At 43.2% G+C, this 27,851-nt stretch overlaps 1 protein-coding gene across 2 annotated transcripts; it reads right to left on the bottom strand.

Moving 5' to 3' along the window:
* Positions 1-52: 52 nt before the first annotated feature.
* On the bottom strand, positions 53-27,551 carry LOC117662169 (uncharacterized). 2 transcript variants are annotated; one of them, XM_034411459.3, is made up of 6 exons: positions 27,389-27,551; positions 26,320-26,358; positions 15,877-16,191; positions 5,269-5,553; positions 3,433-3,529; positions 53-227 (listed from the first exon to the last, which is right to left on the bottom strand). In XM_034411459.3, exons 1-6 carry the CDS (start codon positions 27,417-27,419, stop codon positions 194-196), a joined length of 801 nt encoding a protein of 266 aa, XP_034267350.1. In that variant the 5' UTR covers positions 27,420-27,551; the 3' UTR covers positions 53-193. The 2 variants fall into 2 exon arrangements, with proteins under 2 accessions (XP_034267350.1, XP_087747897.1); XM_087891771.1 differs by lacking the exon at positions 53-227 and having other exon boundaries at positions 3,429-3,529.
* Between the last annotated feature and the right edge of the window lie 300 nt (positions 27,552-27,851).

The following is a 27,851-nucleotide window of genomic DNA, read 5'->3' as shown; positions in this document are numbered from 1 at the left end:
TGCAGGAAAACGTCAGCTGAAAAGGCAGGGCTGCAGAAATATTACATTTGGGGGGAATTCATTAAAGGGAGACAGGCATGGTATTTTGTCAGTGGCTTAAGGGTGCGTCTAATATATTGGCTGAAGCACCTGATGAAGACCATCGATTCAACTGCATTTCAACCTAAAGAGAACCTTATGAAGTAGACCATGGTCAGATGGTCCTTTCAGTCTTCTGAAGAAGAGATCTGAAAAATATATTAAAAAACAAAAACAAAAAAGAGCCATAGCCAAAGATTAGAATTAGTCCATTTAAGGCAGCAAAATAATGATCAGGAAATGCTTTGGAGGTATCAGTTTGGTTTTGATAAATACTGACAATATACAGTATAAAACCGTGATGGCAAACCTGTGGCACACATGCCAGAGGTGCCATGTAGAGCCCTCTCTGTGGGCACATGTGCCGTCACCAGCTGCTCTTCTGATTTCCAGCGTGCACATGCACTCTGACCAGCTGGTCTTTGTGGGTGGGAGCCAAGGCACCAGAAAATGGCCTGAAAACGGCAAAAAACCAGGCCATTTTGGGGGGCGTTTTCAGGCCATTTTTCAGACTGTTTTCAAGCCATTTTTTGGGCCATTTTCAGGCTGTTTTTTTGGGCCGTTTTTGGCATGTGTGCCGGCCAACTGGTCTTCAGATTTCTGGTGCTCTGATGTGCACACATGCACGACCATTCACACATGTTCCAGTTTGGGCACTTGGTGCCAAAAACGTTTGCCATCACTTGTATTGAATAATTGGGGCAGGGGTGGAGGGGCATTCTTGTGTCAGCCTGTAGAAAGCTCACAGGCCAGGTTTGAGGGGACCTCCCTTTCCTCTTGCTTATCCACTATTTTGCAAAGTGGATTATCCAAGGTGTACGATGTCTGAACATGGAAGTTTTATATAGGCCCTCAACTCCAAGCCTCCAGTAGACTGCAAGAAGTTAGGAGCCTGGATGTAGTTCAAAACTACAGGTAAGTCCTTGATTTAGGGACAAACTGAGTCCAAAATTTCCGTTGCTAAGTGAGACATTTGTTAAGTGAGCTTTGTCTCATTTTACAACCTTTCTTGCCACAGTTGTTAAATGAATTACCACAGTTAAGACAGGGATACGGTTGTTAAGTGAATCTGGCTTCCCCATTGCCTTTGCTTGTCAGAAGGTTGCAAATGTGATCTCATGACCCAAGGACACTGCAACCGTCATAAGTATGAGCCTGTTGCCAAATGTCTGATTTTTGATCATGTGACCAAGGAGATGCTGCAATGGTCATAAAGTGTGAAAAACAGCCTGAGTCTCTTTTTTCAGTGCTGTTGTATCTTTGAACAGTCACTAAATGAACTGTCGTAAATTGAGAGCTACCTGTACTGCAAGTTTATTTCATGCTATGGATACACAAGAATCGGAACCACTAATGGTCAAGATGAAATGGCGCCAAATATCAATGGACTTCAAGGGAAACTGGACTTAGGTCTCTTACAGAGTTGTAGAGACTCCAAACTAATGACACATTTGACCCTGCTTTCCGGCTGAGCTTGGTCATCTCCTACATTCCCCCATTTTAAATCTTGTTCAAAGAAGCAGACTGTTGACAGGGCTCCTGCTCCTCCTTCCCCTCCTTCCCTAGAGAGCCTATTATGATTAAGGACATCATCAGGTTGTAACGCAACATCTGGGGTCATGCCTAAGGTTAAATAACAGTGTCACTCACTGCCAAGGCAGGGCTGGACAAGAACATACCTCCAAAGTGCTGATTGGCTGGAATAGCTCACCTATTCCTGCTTTAAGGCTAATGATGGGAGAGAGAGACCCACACATGGCAAGTATGCCATGAAGACTTGTCAAGAATTTGTCACAAGGGACATCAGCCCTTCCCTGGGGATATAAATGTGGCGTTCTCTAGATTAAAACTAATATTATTTGTCTTCAATACCCTGGCCAACCAAGAGATGGCAGCAAGGAGGCAGAATTTTTCTCTGCCTTTTTGGTGTCACCAGTGGCCATTCAGCATTTTGCAGCCTTTTTGATTCAGTTCCTGTGATTGTGCCTTTCCAGTGGGCCAACAGTAGAGAACTGACTCCGTGAGTGACTAAATGGGTTTAGATATTGTGGGAATAGGAACATTGTCCCTGTGCTTGATCCTCTGTAATGCTATCAAGGCCAGAAATTAAAAGCTTTACTCATTATTTTTAAGGGCGCATTTATAGTTTAAGCACATTATGGTGTCCAAAAGAAGAAAAGTTGGATCAAATCTGGGTTGGTTACTGGGGTTCTCTGCCCAGTTGCTCTGTGGGCCTGGGCATGATGGGTGTGGCCTAGTGCGTCTCCTGCACCACAGTGAAGGGGGGTGTTTTTGCCCTCCCCAGGCTCCGGAGGCTTTCTTCAAGCCTCCGGGAGGGCTTAAATGGCCTCCCCAGGCTCTGGAGGCCCTACGGCCTTCCCAAACTTCCAGTAGGCCCATTTCTGCCCTCCCCAAGCCTCCGTGTGTGCCCTGTACTTGCCTGCATCCAAAAAGGGCCGCATGGGGACTCCTGGGAGGGGTGGGATGGGCCAGCCAAGAGTGGAATTTGCCAGCCAAGAGTGGAATTTGTGGGTTTTTCAAACTGCACAGAATCTTAGCTAGAGGTTCTCCTGCAAACCCACAGCAGCCCACCCCTGGTTTTAGATTTCAGATTCATGCTGGTGCTCATCCTCAGAGAACTCGGTAGAGATAAATTCCCCCAGGATGGGTTCCAGCACGAATCTAAAAGTTTGGAAGACTAAATCTCTGGTCCTATTGATCAACCCAGATTGGATCCTGCAACATTATCCTAGGACATGTATATTTGCCTTCATTCATAAAAAACGTAGGCCTTAAAATATTGTAGTCCTAGATTGTTAAAGGCAATGATGGGCTACCAGACCTTAGGATCACACACAGAATCATGGATATAGCTCCTAAAAGCCTTTCCCAACTATTGGTGGAGACTATCCTAGATAGAGGAAGTCATCTCAGGGAACGCATTTAATTTATTTCAATCAAATTTATTTTTTTCATAGTTTCACCTGTATCTTCTCTGGCCTTTTTCAACTTTTTTGAACATGCTGATCTTTGCAAAGGTCAAATTTATCTCTTGAGTCAAGAAACAGGACAAAGGACAAAATTGGCCCTTCAGGTGTTGTCCTACAATTCCCATCATGCTTAGCTATGCCTCACGATGGGATAATGGGTGCTAAAGTCCTTCTTTGTTAGGAAGAAAACTTTGAAGAAGATTGAGATGACTATTCTGGAGATAAAATGAGATTTCTATGTTTGTTTATCCTAGCTATGTAAATTCTACTTTTGTCAATGTATCTTCTCAAAGGTGTGGGAGTAATGAAATCACTAAACCTTTAAAGAGATTATCATGCTACCAATGCCTCCAATCTGCCTTACCTGCTTTTTAAAGAAATACAATAGGAGATTAAGAAGATGAGACCATTGATGGTGAAGAAACTCCCACCGACAGCCAACAATCGAATCCATCTGACGCCTAAACCAGAAGAGAGAAAAGAAATGCGGATTGTTTCTTTAACACAAACTTACCACATCCTTCACTTCTTTTAATAAACAGATAAGTATTCTTTTTCAGATTCAGATTAGACTGATTGTTTTGGGCTTTCCCATCTAACAGTGCTTATTCATCATTCAAAAAGCAGCTTTGGCAAGCTCTGTGGTTTCTCTATCACTTTTGATCTCATTGCAATCTTTGATCTTCTCTTACACCTTCTTTCTGGGCCAGCTCTTCAGCAGCATGTCCCAAAGGTGCTTATTTCAAGAGGCAACTGGACTTTCTTGGTTTTTCCTTGAAGATGTTTTACCTCTCATACAAGAAGCTTCTTCAAATTCAAATTCAAATCTTTATTGTCAGTGCACAACATATGTACAATGAGATTGGTTGAGCTCCCTCAGTGCATGCCCCCCAACACAATACAACTCACAGTGAAGACAGAAAATCCTTAACCCAATGAATCATATTAACAAAACACCCAGTCCTATTGCACCAGTGTTACCCATTGTGCCGGCACTGCAGTCCATCATACTATGTAGTGATGATGTTATTTCTCATTCAGGAGTCTGACAACCCACAGATAAAAACTGTTCTTCAGCCTGTTTGTGCAGCTGGCTATACTTCTATATTTTCTTCCCGATGGTAGGAGGGTAAAGAAGTGGTGACCAGGGTGAGAGTCGTCCCTGAGAGTTTTCCTCACTCTTCTAAGGCAGAGAGCCCTAGCGATCTCATCTAGTGGTATCAGGGGACAGGCCACAATGTTTTGTGCTGTGCTCACCACCCTCTGTAATGTTTTTCTATCCGCGGCTGTCAGACCAGCATGCCATACCATGATGCAATAAATGAGGATGCTTTCAGAAAAGAATTTGTTCAGAACTGAAGAAGCCTCTTGGATGAAAAGTGAAACATCTTCAAGGAAAAACTACTAAAAAATAAAAAATAAAATAATTTTTTAAAAAACCTAAAAAACTGCCTACCATCCCTGACCTAATGTTTCCTTCATTTCATGTAATCAAATCATGTTTATACTTATATTTATTATCTAATACCATGTTTTCCCAAAAATAAGACCCTGTCTTATATTTTTTGAACCCCAAAATAAGTGCTTGGCCTTATTTTCGAGGATATCTTATTATTTTGGGGCACGTGGAGCAAGACGGGGCTCCTCTTGCTGTCTTACCTGATTTCCAGCTCTGTCTCCCTAACCCTAACTAGAGGAAATGGTGGGGACCATCTGCGCATGCATTTAAATATTTTTGGAGAGGGCTTATTTTCGGGGAGGGCTTATTTTAATGCATGCACTCAAAAGCCCTATTGGGCTTATTATCCGGGAAGGTCTTATTTTTGGGGAAACAGGGTAGATGTTACATAATCATACGTATTTTGGGGGAGGGCTTATTTTAGCACATGCACTCAAAAGAACAATTGGGCTTATTATCAGGGGATGTCTTATTTTAGGGGAAACATTTATTTATGCTTGACATAAATAAATAAATAAATAAATAAATAAATAAATAAATAAATAAATAAATAAATAAATAAATAAATAAATAAATAAATAAAAAACAAATAAATAAATATAAATACCAAGAAAGTCCAGTTGCCTCTTGAAATAAGCACCTTTGAGACAACCATGACCTGGATGACTGAGAAGCTCCATAGATATTCAGCAGCATGTTGGAAGAAAAAAAAGAACATGGGATCCTTAGAAGCAACATTACCTAGCAGGTCAATGTAGATTGGATTGCTGCTCCTGGAAACTACATTTCTTCCACTGAGGTACTTAGCATAGGCACACCTGATGCTCTCCACATCCTTGCCTTTCACATTAGTTAGATTGTATGTGTAGGAGCTGTTGCCGGTAGCCATGACCGAGATAACCATTTTGTTTGTAATGAAACGAAACTCCCTGATTTGATCAGCTTCAGGTGGAGCTGTGCATTCCATTCTGATGGACTTTCTGAAGTCAAAAATCATGTAATTCAGAGATGGAGCTGATGGGGCCGCTGAAAAAAGAAAGACACGTGTTCAACCCTCTCTTCTTTTTGCTTGCTTTTCAGCTTTTCTCCTCAAGGGCAAGTAATGAACACTGAGCATAGAATAATAGAGTGGGAAGGGACCGTGGAGGTCTTCTAGTCTAACCCCCAGCTCGAGCAAGAGTTCTTATACCATTTGTGACAAATGCCTATCCAGTGTTCCAATATTTGAGGGGCTCCTACAAAGACGAGGAGTTCAAACTATTTTCCAAAGCACCAGAACGTGAGACAAGAAATAATGGATGGAAATTAACCAAGCATAGAAGCAAACTAGAACTTGCATGATTTTTTACCTTGGAAAGTCCATCAGCCTCATTTTAAACCCCCCACCCCACCCCAGGAATGGAGCACCCACAACTCCTGAAGGCAAGCTATTCCATTGGTTCATTGCTCTCATAGTTAGAAAATTTCTCCTTAGTTCTAGGTTGCTTCTCTCCTTGGTTAATTTCCATCCATCATTTCTTGTCTTGTATTCTGGTGCTTTGGAAAATAGTTTGAACTCCTCGCCTTTGTAGGATCCCCTCAAATTTTGGAAGACTCCTATAGTATATCTTTCCTTTTGTGAGAAGAAGGAATTAGTCTCCATATCATACATAATCAGGGGTGGGCTGCTGGAGCTTCACAGGGGTTCGGGAGAACCTCTAGCTAAGATTCTGTGCAGTTCGGAGAACCCCCAAATCCTACTCCTGGCTGGCCTGGCCCACCCCACCATGCCCCTACCAGGAGTCCCCACGTGGCCCATTTTGGATGCAGGTAAGTGCAGGGCAAGCATAGAGGCTCGGGGAGGATGAAAAACAGGCCTACCAGAAGTTCAGGAAGGCTGGAAATGGGCCCGTTTCTGGCCTCCAGAGGGCTTCCGGTGCCTGGGGAGGCTGTTTTTGCCCTCCCAGATGCTCGAGGAAAGCCTCCGGAGCCAGGGGAGGGCAAAAACGTCCCCTGCAGTGGTGTAGGAGGCCAACTAGGCCATGCCCACTATGGCCATGCCCACCCAAAAACTGGGCAGAGAACCCCTTGCTAAAATTTCTGAAGCCTATCCCTGGGCATAATACCAATTAAAACATGTTATTTGACCTAGGTATATTATTTCTTCAGAAACCCTCTTAGAATTCACCTTCATGGTGGTTCTCACAATGAAGTCAGTTAATTCCTTGAGATGAAATGAACAAGGAATCATTCTTGTCATTATCTTAAACATTCCCTGGAAGGGACATTTCTTATCATAAAGGCAGAGCTAATGATACCAGAGCAAGCATGGCATCCTTACAAAAACAAACAAACAAACAAAAAAACCTAGCAGGGGCTTTTTTGAACGATGACTATGAGCAATTACCACTGCCTGCAGCAATTCCGTACACCTTCTCTCTGATCTTACCTTTACTAATCTACCTGGCTCCTCAAACATGAATTGATATGCACAAATACAAGGGCAGATGTATGAAACATGCTATAATTAAATAGAATGGGTTATATTTAGATAATCTTGCAGCCAGTTGTAACTAAACCCAGAAACTTGGGGTTTATATATGATATTAAGCCATCATTTAAATCCAGAGGTTGGTTTTGTTTAGTGCACTGGCTAATGTGGTTGGCTGTTTTCTAATTCAGCATCTTGTCTGAATGAAACTATATCTTTGGCGGTGCTATTGTAGAAGAGTGTTCTATAGGAAATTTAGACTACAAGCTCTGGGCTCTGGGCTCTGCAATAAATCTGGAAGATGGGATGTTGAGCTGATGGATTGGGAGATTGCCTGATAAGAAGAATATGCTCTGTATTCTGCAACATTTATCAACTGAGTTATCAGATGAGAATGCTAAAATGGGCAATCCTTTGAGAGCTGTTAGAGAATATCTTCTTCCTTCCTTCCTTCCTTCCTTCCTTCCTTCCTTCCTTCCTTCCTTCCTTCCTTCCTTCCTCCCTCCCTCCCTCCCTCCCTCCCTCCCTTCCCATCCTTCCTTCCTCCTTTCCTCCCTTCTTCTCTGTCCTGCCCTATCCTGCCTTCTCCTTCTTTCCTTTCCTTCCTATAAAATTTCTCTCTATCATCTCTCTCTATAATCTCTCTCTGTCTCTGTCTCTGTCTCTCTCTCTGTCTCTGTCTCTGTCTCTGTCTCTGTCTCTGTCTCTCTCTCTCTCTCTCTCTCTCTCTCTCTCTTTCATCTATCATCAATATCGTCTCCCTTCCCAACTGCAGGATTCATTGCTGGTTTTCCTTCCAAATACTAAGCCCAACCAGGTTACCTTTCCCTGGATTAAAAAAAAAAATGAAATCATGAGTATTAAGAAAGGGCAATTGGGACTTGGAAACAGTAGTTTAGTAAGGAGGGGGGGGAAATAAGTCAGTGTGACAGTGTGGCAGTGCGGCAATGTTTTGCTGCCATCTGGTGATCAGAATGTGCTACATCTATATCTTTTACAACACAGGTTCTTCCTCACATACAATACACACACACACACACACACACAGAGAGAGAGAGAGAGAGAGAGAGAGAGAGAGAGAGAGAGAGAGAGAGAGAGAGATCTTTAGTTTCCTTTAACCAGTAAGCTATTTGCTAATATAGAAACTTATCACTCAGAAGTTCCCCAGAGTAGCCATGATTCTATCTTTTCCCCTTTGGTTGTCTGGTGCCCTCCCTTTAGCTAAATGCAAAAATAAAAAGTCAGCCTTTATTGCATAAAATACTGATGTCAGAGTTTTAGGTTTGTTTTAGAGAAGTTGGAAGTCACTGTCTTTTCTTTCTTTCTTTTATTTCCCTCATTTCATTTCTTTCTCCCTTTCCTTTCCTTTCCCTCCCTGTTCCTTTTTTTTCATTAACTTCATTTTATTTGTATTTTATATGAAGAAAAAAAATCTTTTAATTAGATAGATAGATAGATAGATAGATAGATAGATAGATAGAGAGAGAGAGAGAGAGAGAGAGAGAGACAGAGAGAGAGATAGATGGAGGGAGGGAGGGAGGAAGGGAGAGAGGCGGAGTGTCCTCTCTCCCTCCCTCCCTTAAAATTTATTTTAAATAAATTTTCCCCAAACCTTTTATTAAATGAACTTGTTTATCATTTTAAACATATATCCTACAGCAAAGTTGTTTAACCAATTGGTTGCTGTTAGCCAGGTTCTTATTGTTTAAAATTTGGGCTCAATTCAGTGGTTTCTTGATTTTGAATTTCTTAAGGAAAGAAATTATGCCTTTACCTCTTTACAAACTGCCCTGGGAAACTTCCCTTTTGAAAAGCTAAACATTTAAATGAACTGACCGTCAGGCTTTAGAAAGAAGGCGGGTCACTTCCTTGCCCCAGTTTTCACCCTGAACCACCCTCTCTCCAATGCTGTTGCAGCAAATGACTCAACAACAACAGTCCCAAGTTCCTTCTACAATTTTGTGTCTTTTAGAAGCTCAGCAAGGTTGCAGCTACTTAGTCCTTGGAGAGAGACCACTAGGAGATCTTGACTAGGAAAACAAACAAACAAACAAAAACTGAAGGAAGTTGGCACCCACCCCTCTCCTAGAAGAATGAAATATTTTAGGAAATATTAAAAGGCAGAATATTATGTTTCCCTGGATGAGAAAAGGAGAAACATGGTTTTTAAAGACAGAGCAGCTTCCTGCAGCTCCCTGCCTGCCCCCCTTCAGCGCCAGGGTGATGGGATTAAGACATGGCCTTCAGGACATGATAGGATTAGCCCTCTACCCATCTCACCTGGCACCTGGGAAGATTACATCACCCAGCAAGGCTTAACTAAGCCTGGGACTCAGGACAGCCTACAGAGTTGCCCCTACATGGCCCCATGGGAGTCTGACAACCAATCAGAATGCAAGCTCAAATTCAAAAGCCCAGAGAGGGTATAAAACTCAGGCAATCTCCGCATCTCTTCCTTTTTTTTTCTTCTTCACCCAATATCATCAAGGCATGAGATCCTGTCCACCATTAAAAACCATCTTTCCAAGCAGTCTCCATGTTTCCAGTGTCTTCTTCGCCACTTGGAACTGAACCCAGATGGACATTTCTTCCAACAAAACAAAACAAAACAAAACAAAACAAAACAAAACAAAACAAAACAAAACAAAACAAAACAAAACAAAACAAAACAAAACAAAACAAAACAAAACAGGGCAGGGCAGGGCAGGGCAGGGCAGGGCAGGGCAGGGCAGGACAGGACAGGACTTTAGATAAAAGCCCAATCTACTGCCCTACCTACTGTTCAGTGCAGAAACCCAGATTAAAATATCCCAGACAGTCTCTGTTTGGGAATACAAAACAGAGGAGTGCCTGCAGGATCCAATCTGGGCCAGTTACCAGGACTGGAGGTTTAGCCTTCTGAGCTTTCAGATTCGTGCTCAGAGAACTTGGTAGAGATAAGTTCCCTCAGGATGGGTTCCAGCATCAGTCCAAAAGTTTGGAAGACTAAGCCTCTGGTCCATTGATCGATTGGATCCTGCAACATTATCTAGGACACGTATATTTGCCTTCATTCATAAGAAACATAGGTCTTAAAATATTGTGGTCCAGAATCATAGATATAGTTCCTAAAAGCCTTTCCCAACTATTGGTGGAGACTATCCTAGATGGAACAAGTCATCTCAGGGGACACATTTAATTTATTTCAATCAAATTTATTTTTTTCATAGTTTCACCTGTATCTTCTCTGGCCTTTTTCACTTTTTTTGGAAGATGCCAATCTTTGCAAAGGTCAAATTTAGCTCTCGAGTCAAGAAACTCCTGGTTTAAGTCCAAAATGGGACAAAATTGACCCTTCAGGTGTTGTGCTACAGTTCCCATCATCCTTAGCTACACCTCACGATGGGATAATGGGCACTAGTGTCCTTCTTTCTTAGGAAGAAAACTTTGAAGAAGATTGAGATGGATTGTGCTAGAGCCCATCCTCAGGGATCCTCACACACAATCTGGTGAGAGAGAACGAGTCCAGTGTGTGTCCAAAAGTTCAGAAGACAAAACCTTTGGTCCTGGTAACTGACCCAGATTGGATCCTGCAACATTATCCTGGGACACATATATTTGCCTTGTTTCAAGAAGAGAGCCTATTGCTTCTCGGGTCACTGACTCTACCTCTAACTATTCTTACTGTTAGAGTTTTAATAACATTCAGTCAGAACCTACCGTATTTTTTGGAGTATAAGATGCACTCCCCCTCCCAAAAGAAGGTGAAAATTGGGGTGCGTCTTTATACACTGAATATAGCCAAAAACATGACGCACGGAGGCAGCAATGGTCTGTGGGAATCCCTGCAGCCTGGAACAGCTGATTAGGGGTATTCCGGGAGGCCGATCCACCCACCAAACAGCTGCTCATGCTGAATCAAGCTGCAATAATGTGCTGAAGCTGACCTGGCTGTTTGCTGCAAGGACTCAGAGTTTGCAGCAGCGATCACATCCAGAAATCACTGATTCTGCAGGATTCAATGACTTCTCTTTATATATAATATAACACATGAAGTAAATATACAATACAAAACGCAGGTTTTCCAATGTGCTAGTAAATACAAGCAAAACACAAGCAGAGGAGAGGAATTTCAGTTTCATTTTTGAGCAGCAGACTAGTTTAGACTAGTTCAGGACAGATTCAGAGCTGCAGACCTAAGCCACGTCAGGCTCCTGGCTGTCTCCTTCCTTGTTGCTCACACAGCAAATACTGTTTCAGTTTTCAAACAGCCCTCAACTCTCCCACACACTGACAGGATGCTAGCCAGATGAATACCGATGGATGCTGGTAGGCAGAAGCAGAATTTGTTTTTCTTATTTTCCTCCCCAAAAACTAAGGTGCATCTTATACTCCGGAGCATCTTATACTCCGAAAAATATAGAGTACTTTTCTAGAACTGCATAATTAACATTCAATTTTTGCCAAGCCTCTCCATCTCTCTCTCTCTCTCTCTCTCTCTCTCTCTCTCCCTCCCTCCCTCCCTCCCTCCCCCCCTCCCCCCCCCTCTCTCTTTCCATTCACTATCTGCCTGCCTATGGCACCAAAGTCTGTGGCCCAGTGCTTTGTTGAAAAGTATATTTGTGTGCTTAGGAAATAAAACCAAAATAAAGGGATTTTGATGGTGCAGAGGTTGGCACAGAGCCAAAACCCTTCTATATCTTCTGGGAAACAGGAGTGCTAAGTTGGCCAGTCACTCTCTCTCAGCTCAACCCACATCACAGGTGGGGACAATGGGAGTTGCTTATGTTTGTTACCTTGAGTTATTTGTGAACATAATAAAGGCAGGATATAAATGAAATAGATGGTGGTGATGATGATGATGATGATGGTGGTGGTGGTGGTGGTGGTGGTGGGATAGATACACTAGACAGACAGACAGACAGACAGATAGGGAATATATATATGTCTTTGGTTATTCGGGTCTTCTCCCACGTAAGATTGGAAGTGTCTTGGCGACGTTTCGACGAAGTCTCATTCGTCATCTTCAGGCTGGTGTTCTCGGTTTCGTGCTTCCAGGAGCAATGTGAGATCGTAGCTGTCTCTTCCTTTTAACTGCTAGTGGGGGTGTGAGCTGATTGGGTGGGGACTTGGCTGTGTTCTGATTGGGTGGAGGTGTGTTCTGATTGGTTAGGGGCTTGGCTGTGCTCTGATTGGATGGGGGGTTGGTTGTGCTCTGATTGGCAGGGGTGTGTTCTGTTTGGGTGGGGGCTTGGTTGTGCTCAGCTTAGTCTGAGTTGCAGGGGGATTTGAGCTGGTGAGCTGCGTTGTTGTTGTTTGGCTTCGTGTTTGTGGCCGTGCGAGCTCTTCATGGTGGGTGTCAGTCTGCTTCATGTATGGATTGGAGGGGTTTAAAGTGGCTAATGATGCGGCTGCGGTCTGGCTTCTGGTCCTTGGTCGTGGCTCATTATCAGTGTGGGTTTGAGTCTGCTTTCTGCGTGGATGTATGGTGGTGACATCCTGTGTGGCTCTCGTGAGTATGGGTCTGGTGTCATTCGTCGTGTTAGGGACTCGTTTGTCAATAAGGGCAGGTTTCCAAATGGCTGGTAGGCGGGAGGTATCGTCTCGTTTGTTCATGCTGTGTGGGCGTTTTTCTATCTCGATGGCTTCTCTGATTATTCTGTTGTTAAAGTGTTCAGTTTTGGCGATAGTTCTGGTCTTTTTAAAGTCAATATCGTGTCCTGTGGCTTTAAGGTGTTGGACCAGGGAAGAAGTTGGTTCCTCTTTTCTGACTGAGTTCTTGTGTTCTTCTATGCGTGCACTTATTCGTCTGTTGGTTTGTCCGATGTATGTGGTGGGGCAGGCGGTGCATGGGATTTCATATACTCCTTGATTTTCTAATTCAATTTTGTCTTTGGGGTTCCTTAGGATGGTGGATATTTTTCAGTTTGTGCAGAATGCTGTCTTGATGTTATGTTTGTGGAGGATTTTGCTTATTCTGTCTGTGGTGCCTTTTATGTATGGGAGGAGGGCTTTGCCGTTTTCTTGTTCTCTGTCTTGGATTTTAGTGGGGGTTTCTTTTTGGATTAGGTTGGTGATCTTATTTCTTTGGAATCCATTGGATGTTAGTACGTTAGTGAGAGTGTGTAGTTCGGTTTTTAGGTGTTGTTCGTCAGCTAAGCGTTTTGTTCTGGAAATGAGTGTCTTGGCTACAGAGTTGATCTGGGCAGGGTGGTGGTGTGAGAGTGCGTGCAGATAGCGGTTTGTGTGTGTTTTCTTCTGGTAGATAGTGTGTCCTAGGGAGCCATTGGATTTTCTGTAGACTAAGACATCCAGGAAGGGAAGTTGGTTGTTCGCTTCTGTTTCCATGGTGAACTGTATTTTGGGGTGTAGGCTGTTGAGGTGTGTGAGGAAGTTGTCCAGTTTTTCTTTCCCATGTGGCCAGATTATGAAGGTGTCGTCTACATATCTGAGCCAGAGTTTGGGTTTGTGATCAGATTTTTCTAGAGCTTGGGTTTCAAAGTATTCCATATAGAGATTGGCAATGACAGGTGAGAGGGGTGATCCCATGGGTGCTCCTTCTATTTGTTTGTATTTCTGTCCATTATAGATGAAGTATGTGTTGGATAGGCAGTGGTTGGTCAGATCTAAGATGTGCTTGGGAGGGTTATATTTGTTTTGGATAACTGTCAGGGCTTCTTTGATTGGTACTTGGGTGAAGAGGGATATGACATCGAAGCTCACGAGTAGGTCACTGGGCTGTAAGTTTTGTTGCTTTATGATGTCTATGAACTGGAATGAGTTTTTTACGTATGAGGTGATGGATTCTGCATAGGGCTGTAGTTGTTTGGCGAGAAATTTGGCTAGGTTTTGTAGAGGTGAGCCTATGGAGCTGACTATGGGTCTAAGTGGGGTTCCTTCTTTGTGTATCTTGGGGAGACCATAAAGCTTAGGGCATCTGGATGATTTCTCTCTGGGAATGATTCTTTGCTGAATCTCTTCACTGATGGGGGAGGCTTTTATTTTGGATCTGGTGGTTTTTTCCAGGTAGGTGGTGGGGTCTGTGTTTAGGGGTTTGTATATGGAGTCTTGGAGTAGGTTGGTTAATTTGGTTTGGTAGTCAGATGTGTTCATAACCACTGTGGCATTGCCCTTGTCTGCTGGTAGGATTATTATGCTGGTGTCTTCTTTCAGGTTAAGTAGTGCTGTCTGTTCCTCTTTGGGTAAGTTACTTTTGGGTGGCTTGCTGGTGCAGAGGATGTTGGTGATTTCGAGTCTGATTCTGTTTGCGTCGTCGGGGTTGATTTTGGTCAGGCTGGTTTCAACTCCGCATATAATGGTTTCAGTGGGGATGCTTTTGGGAGCGACTGCAAAGTTGAATCCTTTGGAAAGGACATTGGTTTCGGCTTTGGTGAGGATCCTATCTGAGATGTTATGCACTGTTTGTTTCATGTGTGGCTGTGATGGTGGAGGGGATTGTTTCTGGCGTTCTTGTAGTCTTCGGAGTTTGTTGGTGTGTGTGTCTGTCTTGAGGGTGGTCTGTGTTTCAGCTCTCCAGACGGCAAGTTGTTTGGATTTGTCCCAAAGTGCGGGGTGGATCTTGTTGCTGAGTTTGAGGTGAAGTGTGAGGAGATCCTTGTTGATTCGGTCTAGGAGGAATCTTTTTCTGTGGAGTTCATTTCTGATTAGGGCTAGTTCTGTTCTTTTCAGAATGCCATTTGGAAACCCGCCCTTATTGACAAACGAGTCCCTAACACGACGAATGACACCAGACCCACACTCACGAGAGCCACACAGGATGTCACCACCATACATCCACGCAGAAAGCAGACTCAAACCCACACTGATAATGAGCCACGACCAAGGACCAGAAGCCAGACCGCAGCCGCATCATTAGCACTTTAAACCCCTCCAATCCATACATGAAGCAGACTGACACCCACCATGAAGAGCTCGCACGGCCACAAACACGAAGCCAAACAACAACAACGCAGCTCACCAACTCAAATCCCCCTGCAACTCAGACTAAGCTGAGCACAACCAAGCCCCCACCCAAACAGAACACACCCCCTGCCAATCAGAGTACAACCAACCCCCCATCCAATCAGAGCACAGCCAAGCCCCTAACCAATCAGAACACACCTCCACCCAATCAGAACACAGCCAAGTCCCCACCCAATCAGCTCACACCCCCACTAGCAGTTAAAAGGAAGAGACAGCTACGATCTCACATTGCTCCTGGAAGCACGAAGCCGAGAACACCAGCCTGAAGATGACGAATGAGGGAGAAGACCCGAATAACCAAAGACCTACATACAAACACCCGCGAAAACCTGAGAATATATATATATATATATATATATCAGACAGAATAGATAGATAGATGATAAATGAGATAGAGAGAGAGATAATAGATAGAAAGATGATATAGATAGATAGATAGATAGATAGATAGATAGATAGATAGATAGATAGAAAGAGCCGAGGTGGCACAGTGGTTAGAGTGCTGTACTGCAGCTACTTCAGCTGACTGCTAGTTCAGCAGATCAGCGGATCAAATCTCACCGGCTCAAGGTTGACTCAGCCTTCCATCCTTCCGAGGTGGGTAAAATGAGGACCCAGATTGTTGGGGACAATATGCTATTTAGTATACTGTCGATTGTTGTAAGCCACCCAGAGTCCTCGGAGAGTGGGCGGCATAGAAATATGATTAATAAAATAAATAAAATAAATAAGAAAGGTAGAATAGATGGAGAGAGAGAGAGAGAGAGACAGACAGACAGACAGACAGACGGACAGACAATCATTTCCTGGACTACAATGGGGGACATAATGTTGTAACTCCTTAAATTTCTTAGCTGGTTTTGTGGCAATAGGAGAGGCTTCACAGAGGCTTCTAGAGGACTATAAGCATGACCTACCATTCACTTGGATGCTGCTGGTGCGGCTTTGGTCTGACTGAACTTCCCTGCCTGCTTCTTCCAGCCAATAAGCACACCTGTAACTTCCAGTTTTGTTCATTTGTGCCTCAAAATCCATCACGCCATCTCCATAAGCATTTGGGGCCTCTTGATGGATCTGCTGCCCATTTTCTCGGAAGAATCGGTAACCTTGCACCATCAAGTTTCGCATCCCTGTCAAGTTCTGAAAAGTTGAGCAGACCAACCTGATCTTCTCTCCTTCATAATATTCCTGGTACATAGGCTGCACAGAAAGTGTGGGTCGAGTTAGAGGCTCTGCAATTAGACACAAAGCAATTAAACAATCAAAATGAGACAGATCCAGGTGGCAGATGGTTGGGTTAGCAAAAGGTGGAGACAACCTCAAAGCCAGCTTCAAACCCAGCCTGAGATCTAATCCAACTAAAAATTATATTTTTATATTTACATAGTATTGATGTTTGATTTACAGTATATGGTTGGAGGGGCCAGGTGTGGGCTACAAAAATTTTAGCAAGGAGTTCTCTGCCTGGTTGCTGGGTGGGCATGGCCATGGTGGGCGTGGCCTAGTTGGCCTCCTGCACCACAGTGGAGGGTTACGTTTTTGCCCTCCCTGGGCTCCGGAGACTTTTCTCGAGCCTCTGGGAGGGTGAAAATGGCCTCCCAGGGCTCCAGAGGCCCTTTGGAGGCTGGAAACAAGCCTGGACTTCCTGACCTTCTGGTAGGCCCATTTTTTGCCCTCTCCAAGCCTCAGTGCATGCCCTGCACTTACCTGCATCTAAAACGGGTCACGTGGGGACTCCTGGGAGGGGCAGGGCAGGGTTAGGGCCAGGGCCAGGGCCAGGGCCAGGGCCAGGGCCAGGGCCAGGGCCAGGATTGGGATTTGGGGGTTCTCCGAACTGCACAGAATCTTAGCTAGAGGTTCTCGCAAAGCCCTATGAACCCCCAGTAGCCCACCCCTGGGAGGGGCTGACTGTTTACTATTTGCTTGCTTTATATGGTGTTTCCCATCACAATGCTTGAATTGGGTGGCCTTATAAATCTTATAAATTTATAAAGCAAATTTGGGAAACTTCATGCATTATTCAGGAAAGTTGCATGGTAACAGATTAACAGAGTTGGAAGGGACCTTGTAGGTCTTCTAGTCCAACGCCCACCCAACTAAGCAGGAGACCCTACACCAGGGTCAAACTCGTGGTCCGCGGGCCAGATGTGTCATGTGCTGGCCACACCCAGCCCCATTTTAGCGAAAGGGAAAAAAGTTGTGATAATCACGTGACAACAATGTGACACCACGTGTTTGACACCCCTGCCCTATACCATTTCTGACAAATGGCAGTCCAGTCTCTTCTTGAAAGCCTCACGTGATGAAGCTCCCACAACCTCCAAAGGCAACTTCTGTTCCATTGGTTGATTGTTCTCACTGTCAGGAAATTTCTCCTTATTTCCAGGTTGAATCTCTCCTTGATCAGTTTCCATCCATTATTCCTTGTCTGGCCTTCGGGTGCTTTGGAAAATAGTTTGACCCTCTTCTCTGTGTGGCAGCCCCTCAAATATTGGAAGACTGTTATCATGTCTCCCCTGGTCCTTCTCTTCACTAGACTAGCCATGCCCAACCATGCCCCTAATTATCCTGGTTGCTCTTCTCTGCACCCTTTTTAGAATCTCAACATCTTTTTTATAGTGTGGTGACCAAAACTGGATGCAGTATTCTAGGTGAGGTCTTAAAGGTAAAGGTAAAGATTCCCCTTGAACATATGTGCTAGTCGTTCCCGACTCTAGGGGGCAGTGAAATCTCCATTTCAAAGCCGAAGAGCCAGTGCTGTCTGAAGACGTCTCTGTGGTCATGTGGCCGGCATGACTAAATGCCAAAGGCATATGGAATGCTGTTACCTTCCCACCAATTTATTTTTTATGTGCTTTCGAACTGCTAGGTTGGCAGAAGTTGGGATAAGTAACGGGAGCTCACCCTGTTACGCAGCACTAGGGATTCGAATCGCTAAACTGCCGAACTTTCGATTGACAAGCTCAGTATCTTACCCACTAAGCCACCGCATCCCTTGATAATATATATATTATATATATTATTATTATAGTAAGACTATAATGTCTTACTAAGGCTTTATAGAATGGTATTAGTAGTTTATTGACTGCCTGATTTAGCAACAATTTGTACAGACCGTTGCAGGTTTCTAGAACAAAGAAAAGCTGAAGACAGATGAGCAAAAGTCATAGTTTCACTTAACGACCAAGTTACTCATCACATTGTAGTCACAAAACGTATAGGCAAAAGGTCTCCTTCCTTTTGAAGTGATAAAATTTGCACATCGGTTTAATTTTTTCTTCTTTTTTAAAAAGTTCAGAAGTACCTCAAAGATGAAATTTAGCAAAAAAACAAAAACAAAAACCTGGTAGTTAATAAACAAGTGCATGTACCCAAGCAGGAAAGCTTACATAATTAAAAAGCAGCCAGATTGGGAAACACTTGAATTTACTTTCTGACTCATCAACAATCTTTGTTTTGAGAAGTATGAGTCGGATCACGATTATAGCTAGTGGAGCATTTTTTTTCCCCCTCCTTTTTTGTCTATAAGAAATTCCTACTGTTTGTGATACACAGAAGACTGGGCAGGTCTCAAGAATGAATCGGAAGAAGAATTTCATCTGTTTTCACTTTCTATGTGAAGCTGGGGGGCGGGGGGCGGGGAGAATATAAGGCTGCCTGAAAAGTTTCATGACTTTTAATATAAATCCATTCCTTAAAGCAACCACCGTTCTTTTCTAAGGCTTTCAGAAGCCTATAAAAAACATAAATAGCAGCAAAATGCTTGTGAAGGACCTAAAGCCGTGATGGCGAACCTATGGCACACGTGCCACAGCTGGCACGCAGACCCTCTCTGCGGGCATGCAAGCCAGCTCCACCACGCGTGCGCGCCTCCCACCGGCCAACTGATTTTCAGGATGGGGGGCAGGGTGTATGTGGGAGACATGCATACATGGGCAGGGGCTGCATGTGCATGCGTGAGGGGCGCAGATGTGTGGGGTGGGGGGAGCATGGGAGGGTGCACCCCCCATGGCCCATTTTTAGTCCCAGGAGGCTGCAAGTGTTTCAAGTAGTTTTAAAATAGTCAGGTGCCATCGCTGACTATTGGGGGTGAATCTTTGCCCCCCACAGAGAGGGCTCGCAATCTGGGTGTCCTCCTGGATGTGTGGCTGTCTTTAGAAGAGCATATGACGGCCGTGGCCAGGGGGGCCTTTTATCGGGTTCGTCTGATCCGCCAGTTGCAGCCCTTTCTGGACCGGGACGCCCTGCGCACGATCACTCATGCCCTTGTTACTTCCCGGTTGGACTATTGTAAAGCTCTCTACATGGGGCTCTCCTTGAAGAGCACTCGGAGGCTCCAACTGGTCCAGAATGCGGCTGCGCGGGTGGTTATGGGCGCAACTCGTTGTGCCCAAGTGACACCCCTCCTGCGCGAGCTGCACTGGCTCCTGGTGGTCTTCCGGGTGCGATTCAAGGTGTTGGTTACCACCTTTAAAGCGCTCCATGGCATAGGACCCGGGTACCTCCGAGACCGTCTTCTGCCACCAATAGCCTCCCACCGACCAGTTCGCTCCCACAGAGAGGGTCTCCTCCGGGTGCCATCGGCCAAGTTATGTCGGCTGGCGACACCCAGGGGGAGGGCCTTCTCTGTGGGAGCCCCAGCCCTGTGGAACGAACTGCCCCCGGAAATACATAAGATCTCTGACCTCCGGGTGTTTCGCTGCGCACTGAAGACCCTGTTGTTCCGCCAGGCCGGGCTATTAACATAATAGTTTTAAATTGGGGTATTTAAATTTTCTGGGGTTTTAAATTTGAGCCAAATTTATTTAATTATTTTAAATTTTAATTGCTGTTTTGTCTTGTGTTTTTAAATAGGCTGTACACCGCCCTGAGTCCTTCGGGAGAAGGGCGGTATAGAAATAAAATTATTATTATTATTATTATTATTATTATTATTATTATTATTATTATTATTAATCAAAATGCAGTTAAAACGCTATACAAGCCATCGAGAATATAAATACATATATACAACAGGAACAGGAAGTGCCTCACAGGAGCAAATGGAGGTAAATCCTAGATAGAGAGGCAGGAAATGCATCACAAAACAATGGAGATGAATGCTAAAGAGGAATAAAGCTGCATACAAGGCAGACACAACACCTGCAACAGCTGAGCTGCGCGATCATCAGAGGCTGTTTTTTTTACTTTTAAAAGCATTTTTTCTACAACCTCTTTCGCCGAAAAAATGTTTTTAAAAGAAAAAAAAAGCCTCTGATGGTCACGCGGCTCAACTGGGAACATCAGAGGCTTTTAAAAGGCTGAAGAGGTTGTAGAAAAAAAAGTTTTTAAAAGCCTCTGACGATCCCAGATGAGTTGCCTGATCATCAGAGGCTTTTAAAAGCATTTTCTTCTGCAACCTCTTCTGCCAAAGACATTGTAGAAAATATGCTTTTAAAAGTTTTTTTAAAAAATGTTGGCCATGCCCACCCAGTCTCATTACCCCCCCACCAAGCCACGCCCACAGAACCAGTAGTAACAAATTTTACATTTCACCACTGCTTTATCCTGCCTGCCATTCACACCATTTACTCATAGTGTCCACCACTCTCCAAATTGTATTCTCATTCCTTGTGCCAGACAGCAATTTATTTGTAAGAAGACCAAGCCAAAGGACTTTTAAGACATTTCTTTCAACGTCCAAAATCTCACGCCTTCCCATTTTTTGAAAAAAGAGCGACGAAAAGCTACCGTTGATGCTATCCAACCTCACTACAATGAGTTTCAAAACATGATTTTCCTTTCCATTCAGTGCTCTTACAGATAAATCACCATTATCCAGAAATCCAATGATCTCAGCAGTTACAAGAGAGATGGGGAGAGGGGGGCTTCACCAGCTCTCACTTGGCAGAATTACAATAAAGTACAAAGAGGGAATACTACCCCCATTTCTCTGGTGCAAATACAACCCCCTGCTTTGGCTATTTTTCTTAAGTTTTTAAAGAATAATTCAAGAAGAAATCAGGCAACTTTACATGAGATATTTACAGAGACTAGACATATAGAAAGAGGAACAAGTGTCACTTATCCTTCCTTTTCTTCTTAATAAAAAGCAGATACAAAACTACAAGGTGCCACAACCTAAATTTTGGGCACAGCCTAGGGCAGGCGTCTGCAACCTTAAACACTCAAAGAGCCATTTGGACCCGTTTCCCACAGAAAAGAAAGTACCGGGAGCCACAAAACCCTTCCCATGCCTGACTATTTTTTGCGCAGCCACAAAACTAGCATATATAGTTGAATTAAACGTTCTGTTTTCTTCTGAGACTTTTATTTTCTTGGATTTATCCATGGTTGTTTGGCCTACTGGGGGTTGAAAAGCTCAATAAATCGCATGCCAGCGAGTGTCACACATTGGCAGTTGTGATGCATTTGAGTGACAGGGAGACACAGCAGAGAGATGAAAGAGCCACATGCAGCTCCAGAGCCGCAGGTTGCTGACCCCTGGCCTAAGGAAGCATTCGTTCTTTGACCAATCTAGAGCAAAGTAACTTCCCTAATGGGTTCTATTGTATTTGACACCTATTGTCATCAAAAATGATCCTGAGATAGACACAGTAGTTTCTTCAAAGCAACGTATCAAAATTAACCACCTGCATATTTCTCACCATGTCACTGCCATGATTTCTGTGATGGGTGAATCAGGGGAGGAATTACATGGAAGTTTTAAGTTGTTCGGCATCTCTTGAATTGTATTGTTCAGTTCTGTAAGTCCCCCAAACACTTTTTTATTAGTTTATCGAAGGATAAAATACAAAGAAAAAAAAACATGGAAAAGTAAGAAGAGAGGGAGGAAAAAAGAGGATCTGGATCCTGGGAGAAGCAGTTTTCACCCTCTCAGAGGCTCAAGAAAATCCTCCGGAGCTTGGAGAGGGCAAAAAATGCCCCCCTGCCACCGTGGTGCAGGCATCTGACTAGACCACATCCACTATGGCCACACCCATCCAGGAAGGGGGCAGCAAACCCATTGCTAAAGGATCTGAAGCCCACTCCTAAAAATATCTACGGACTCCTCACATCCTGCACATAAACTATTTTAACTCCTCCCCTCAGGACACTGCTGTAGGACATTGCATGCCAAAACAACTAAACCCAAAGATAGCTTTTTTTCTCCCCATGCCATCCCTCTGCTAAACACATAATTCCCACAGCACTGTCTTATGCCTGTAAGGATATTTACCCATGTAGTAGGACTGTGTTACTATTATCCTTCTCACCTTTTCCATTAGTTACTCCTATTGGTAAGGGGTGGGCTGCTGGGGGTTCGCAGGGGTTCAGGAGAACCTCTAACTAAGATTCTGTGCAATTCACAGAACCCCATCCCACTCCTGATTGGCCCCGCCCCTCACACACGACCCGTTTTGGATGCAGGTAAGTTCAGGGCACACAGGGACACTTGGGGAGGGCAAAAAACAGGTTATCGGAAGTTCAGGAAGGCTGGAAACGGGCCTGTTTCCAGCCTCCAGAGGGCCTCCGGAGCCTGGGGAGGCAGTTTTCGCACTCCTGGAGGCTCAAGAAAAGCTCCGGAGCCCACTCACAGATCCGAACTGGTAGAGAAGATACATGGAACCCACTACTGTGCATATGGTATATGATACTGTTCTGACCCGGCTCCAAAACATGACAAACCCTCTGTAGTTACCTAATTGTTCCCTTTATTAGAAGCGCCAGCAGCCCTGGCAAAAAGTCTCTCTCTCTCTCTCTCACACGCACAGCAGGCTAACAAATCTGTCTGGCAGGAAGATGAATAGTTGTCTGCCACACCTATTCATTTCCGTCCCCTGACTTTTATCATCAGAGATAGGGTTGGGTTTCGCTAGCAGTGGTTGCTCTTCTGTCCCAAGGACCGGCTGGTAGACTTCTACTGCTCTCCTCTCCTCTGCCTTCTGTGTATCTGCACATCAGGCACTGGACCCAGCAGTTCCTCCTCTTCATCATCAGCCACCTCCAGACCTGGAGTCTGTTGACTCTCCATCTGAGGGCTGATGGATGGCCCAGACTCTCCCTCTGTCTCTATCTCTGACAGCTCCATTCCCTGTTCCCCCTCAGGGCTCCCAGATTGCCTTGAAGCTGGCCCTGACTCCCATGCCACCTCCTCATCTGATTTGGCTGCCAAAAGGGCCGGCGGCCGACAGCCCACAACAGATACATGGACTAGCAATATATATTAACATTTCACCTAGATTAGTAAAATACAATAAAATAGAAATATTAAAAAGATCTATGTTCAAATACCAAATGTCTAGGGCATCTAACCATTGAAACTCAGCATCGTTTATATTAAAAAAAAAAATTAAATACTGATTTGGTGTATGCCCTCAGCTTACAGCCGGTCACTTCCATCACATCAAAGATTTGACTGAATCCGGCTGGTAAAAAGATATGGGTCCTTTAAGGAGTTGCCAGCAAGGTCTCCCTGAGGCCTTCCCTGCATATTTTGAAGCATATATTTTGCATGAATTTGAAGCTCGATTCTAAACAGACATTTTCAGCATTTTTAGCTGAACTGAGTCGGTGTGAACTGAGTCAGTGGTTGAGATATAAGGGAAATATTGTTAACATAATTAAGAAATGGCCATAAAAAAGAGCAAAAGAGCGAAAACACCCCTTCAGAGGAGGAGACAATAAAGAAGATACTAGTCTTTGCGAAAATGGACACTAAAAATAAAAAATAAAGCAGATACAGAATACTAAGCTACATGGGATAGTTTCTATCAATGGTTAGAAACACGAGGTAGAAGTTGCAATGCGAAAGAATCACGTTAGGTGGACATGGAAAGAGATACTATGTATGTATTAGAATGTAGATATTAGAATGATAGATAAATTGACATACTAGAACATGATGATCAGAAATTCCTGTACAACACTAGCACTGTTTAAAATAGTATATATGTTATTTTGTTTTTACCTTTGTTTCATGGAAAGTGGAATACCAGGACAATTACACTGTACTCAATATATTTATATGTAAACAATAAAAATATATTTTAAAAAAAGGCTGAAAAAAAAATGGCCAAATTCAAGTGCACTTTTTACATGTATTAAAGCTCTTCATTTTTTTTAGCAAAGTGGAAGGAATTCTCTATCACACATTTATACATATATATATAAATGTATATAAATATATATAAAAGAAAAAAGTAAGAATATATATATATATATATATATATATATATATATATATATATATATATATATATATATATAGGAAAGAATTAAATTTTCTCTACTTTTAACTATAGAGATTGTGTATCGCTGATCCTGGAACATGGGAGACAATTTTCAGAAGATTATAAGCTAACAAGTAGGAATAAAATGAGAGAGAGAGATCAACAGCACGTCTGCAAAAATTAAAGGAATGGAAGACGGAAAGAGTAAAAAATAATAATGGAGATTTGTTGCACATGTCAAGATTCTTATCATTAACTGAATAACATTTTGGTGAACAAATATTTCCTCTCTCCGCCCCCACCCCCACCCCCACCCCACCAGCTCTAGCAGAAGGGAGCTGTTTGCAAAAAAGCTTTTGCAAGTGTGACTGAGTTAAAACAGAAAAGAATAAGCCAACATTCCTTACTTCCACTGATGCAAAAAAACACCAGATCATCAGTTCTTGAAAAGGCTTGGTTTCTGTTTCCTTATACCGCAGATAAAGATAGAGCAACCAGCATGAATGTTTCACTCTTGGACATCACGAGTTGGACAATTTGGTTTTGCCCATTGTAAAACACACACGATATGTTGCTATTGCTTGTCCACACAAACTCCTGTTTCATGTCAATAAGATGCCCTGATGCCTTGGTGCCATTCATTGGCAAGGAGGGGCAGCAGCAGTGGTGGGTTGTCCCCAGTTCGGACCGGTTCTATAGAACTGGTAGTAAAACCAGGGGGAGGCTCCACCCACTGACCCTGACATCATGAGAAGCGATTTACGCATGTATGCGCAGAAGCAAGGCGCATGTGTGAGTGAAGCAAGCGCATGCACACGATCCCATTGTGAACTGATAGTAAAGGTAAGTAGAACCCACCCCTGGGCAGCAGGTCAGAAAAATCTCAAGGGGGCAGGAAGCAACCTCTTTCTCAGAACTGTATGGGTGTGAAGCATATATATATATAATCTTAGCCTGGCAGAGGAATCACGAGTTAGTCTCTAGCTTTCATCCCATTCCCTGTAATCGAGAGACATCTACAGCAGGGGTGAAATTCTCCCGGTTTGGACTGGATCACCTGATCCGGTAGCGATGGAGGTGGGTGGTTCAGAGAACTGGTAGCAAAAATCCCTGCCCCACCCCACCCCCCATTGACCAGCTGAGACGCGCAATCATCAGAGGCTTTTTTTTTTATTTTTAAAAGCATTTTTTCTACAACCTCTTTGGCTGAAAAAAATGCTTTTAAAAGTAAAAAAAAAAAAAGCCTCTGATGATCCTGCGGCTCAGCTGGGATCATCAGAGGCTTTTAAAAGCATTTTTTCTACAACCTCTTCAGCCGAAGAGGTTATAGAAAAAGTATTTTTAAAAGGAAAAAAAAAGCCTCTGCTGATCAGGCAAGTCAGCTGGGATCGTCAGAGGCTTTAAAAGCATTTTTTTTACAACCTAAAAAAAAAAAAAGTTGGCCACGCCCACTCAGTCATATTAACACCCCCTCCCCCACCAAGCCACGCTCACAGAACCGGTAGTAATAAATTTTACATTTCACCACTGATCTACAGAGATTCTCAGTCATCCAAGTCATGGTTGTCCCAAAGGTACTTATTTCAAGAAGCAACTGGACTTTCTTTGTTTTTCCTTGAAGGCGTTTTGCTTCTCATCCAAGAAGCTTCTTCGGTTCTAATGACTGGATGGTGGGGAAGGGAAGGATTTATATTCCTAGCAGTCATCTGGTCATTTTAGCATGCTTTTTGAGAGTCGTTCAGGACACTTGGAGGTTTATCTGTGCCCACAGAGTCATCTGAATAGTGAAAATGGGTGTGGAACCTTTTTTGGAACTGATGAAAGTCACAGCGCAGTTACAACACGGTCCTTTCAGCAGTTTCAAAAAGGTTGCACACCCATTTGCACTATTCAGGGGATTCTGAGGGCACAGATAAACCTCCAAGTGTCCTGAACAACTCCCAAAAAGAGTACTAACGACCAGATGACTGCTAGGATTATAAATCCTTCCTCTCCCAACCATCCCAGTTAGAACTGAAGAAGCTTCTTGGATGAGCTATTTATCCTTCACTTTTGGTATATTGGAAGGGAGGGAGGGAGGGAGGGAGGGAGGGAGGGAGGGAGGAAGGAAGGAAGGAAGGAAGGAAGGAAGGAAAACTGAAATGTTACCTGCAGATGAGGATACTTGGAGCACAATATGAAGCAAAGCTGCAAAAGAATAAGAAATATATACTGTAAGAAATATTTTCATTAAGGATTACCAGAATTTCACTGACTTACACAGCAGTTCTTTATATGTCTACTTAGAAATACATTCTTATTTTTTTTTTTTAATTTGATTTATATGCCGCCCTTCTCCGAAGACTCAGGGCAGCTTACAATGTGCTCAGCAATAGCCTTCATCCTTTTGTATATTTATACAAAGTCAGCTTATTGCCCCCACAAACTGGGTCCTCATTTCACCTACCTTAGAAAGGATGGAAGGCTGAGTCAACCTTGACCCTGGTAAGATTCGAACCCTGCAGTAATTGCAGGCAGCTGGTCTTAATAAGCTTAATAACAGGGTGCCTTAAACCCCTGTACTACCAAGGCTCTTTTATTGATATAATTGTTTATTTTCTTAAAAAATAATATTAATGTACTTCAATTAATTAAGAAAACTAGATATACATCCAAGGAATGTATAGATTCACTTCAAGTATAACCATTGTCGCTATATGTTAAAAAGAGAAGAGGACGGAAGAAAACTAGAGGGTTGCTAATTATCTTATAAGTGGAACAACTTCAAAAAAACTTTTGGCTGGCTTGCTCAAAAATCCATTGGTTAAAAAACAAATCGAACCATAACAACCCAGCCTTCCCAATGATGATGATGATGGCTGCCTAGAATTGCAGCCTTCCTTTGAAGCTGTATTGTATTTATTTAAAGATACGCCATTTAGGATTATCAATGTTACATATTTCACATTATCCCAGGTATCCAGGTTGAAATTCCAATGTCGATCAATATTTAAATCCAAAGAAAATTCATCTGTGCAAGCTTCAAAGCTAAATCACAGAGGCCTTTTAAATTTCTTTTGCTCATAAAAGGGTACCCAAGATGCATCGTTATCTGCAATTTTAAATATTTGGCAAGCCAAAGTTTTCATTTTAGTAAGAATGGTGCGAGAGCAGAAATTAAAAAAACCCAGTAAGAGTTAGAGAAAAGAAGAAAAATTTTGAGAAAAAAGTAACTCACTTAGCATGGGGACCAGGCCAAAGGCATCCATGTTGAGTGAGATCAATCTTCTTCCAACTTTTGATTTGGAAATTATGGTCCCTCAGAAATTACTGTTCTTCAAAAGCCGTGCTTGAGTATCTTGACTTCTAAAATGAACGTTCTCCTTTGAAGCAGATCTTCTAAATGCTGTCTATGGGAAGTCCACACAGTTATCAAGGGAAGCCCACTCTTGCACAATCATTCTGAGGAGAAATGCTAGACTTCACAGAAACTCAGTCACAGATCCAGAAGAAATTGTTTCAAGAAACAGAAAGCTCAAATTAGTGACCTCAGCGGGCATTTTGCATTGCTTATCTCATCAACAACCTGGTTTTGTCCTGATAATTATTTAATATCCTTTCTGCCCTCAGCTAACAGGAAGAAATTGCTGGAGTATAATATTTCTGTTTGATATAATAGATGCTGATTTAGAGGAACTCAG

This window comes from Pantherophis guttatus, chromosome 4 (genome assembly GCF_059756535.1).
Source record: "Pantherophis guttatus breed Tessera chromosome 4, ASM5975653v1, whole genome shotgun sequence".
Lineage (NCBI taxonomy): Eukaryota > Metazoa > Chordata > Lepidosauria > Squamata > Colubridae > Pantherophis > Pantherophis guttatus.
The sequence above is the reverse complement of the archived record's forward strand: the minus strand, read 5'-3'. Positions and strand labels throughout refer to the sequence as shown.

Bases quoted from the DNA above. Each gene is read 5' to 3' on its own strand.
- LOC117662169 (XM_034411459.3), bottom strand. From the start codon at position 27,419: ATGGATGCCTTTGGCCTGGTCCCCATGCTAA. The intron at 26,359-27,388 runs GTGAGTTACTTT...ATTCTTTTGCAG, and splicing joins TGGCCTGGTCCCCATGCTAA to CTTTGCTTCATATTGTGCTC. The intron at 16,192-26,319 runs GTAACATTTCAG...GTCTAATTGCAG, and splicing joins CCAAGTATCCTCATCTGCAG to AGCCTCTAACTCGACCCACA.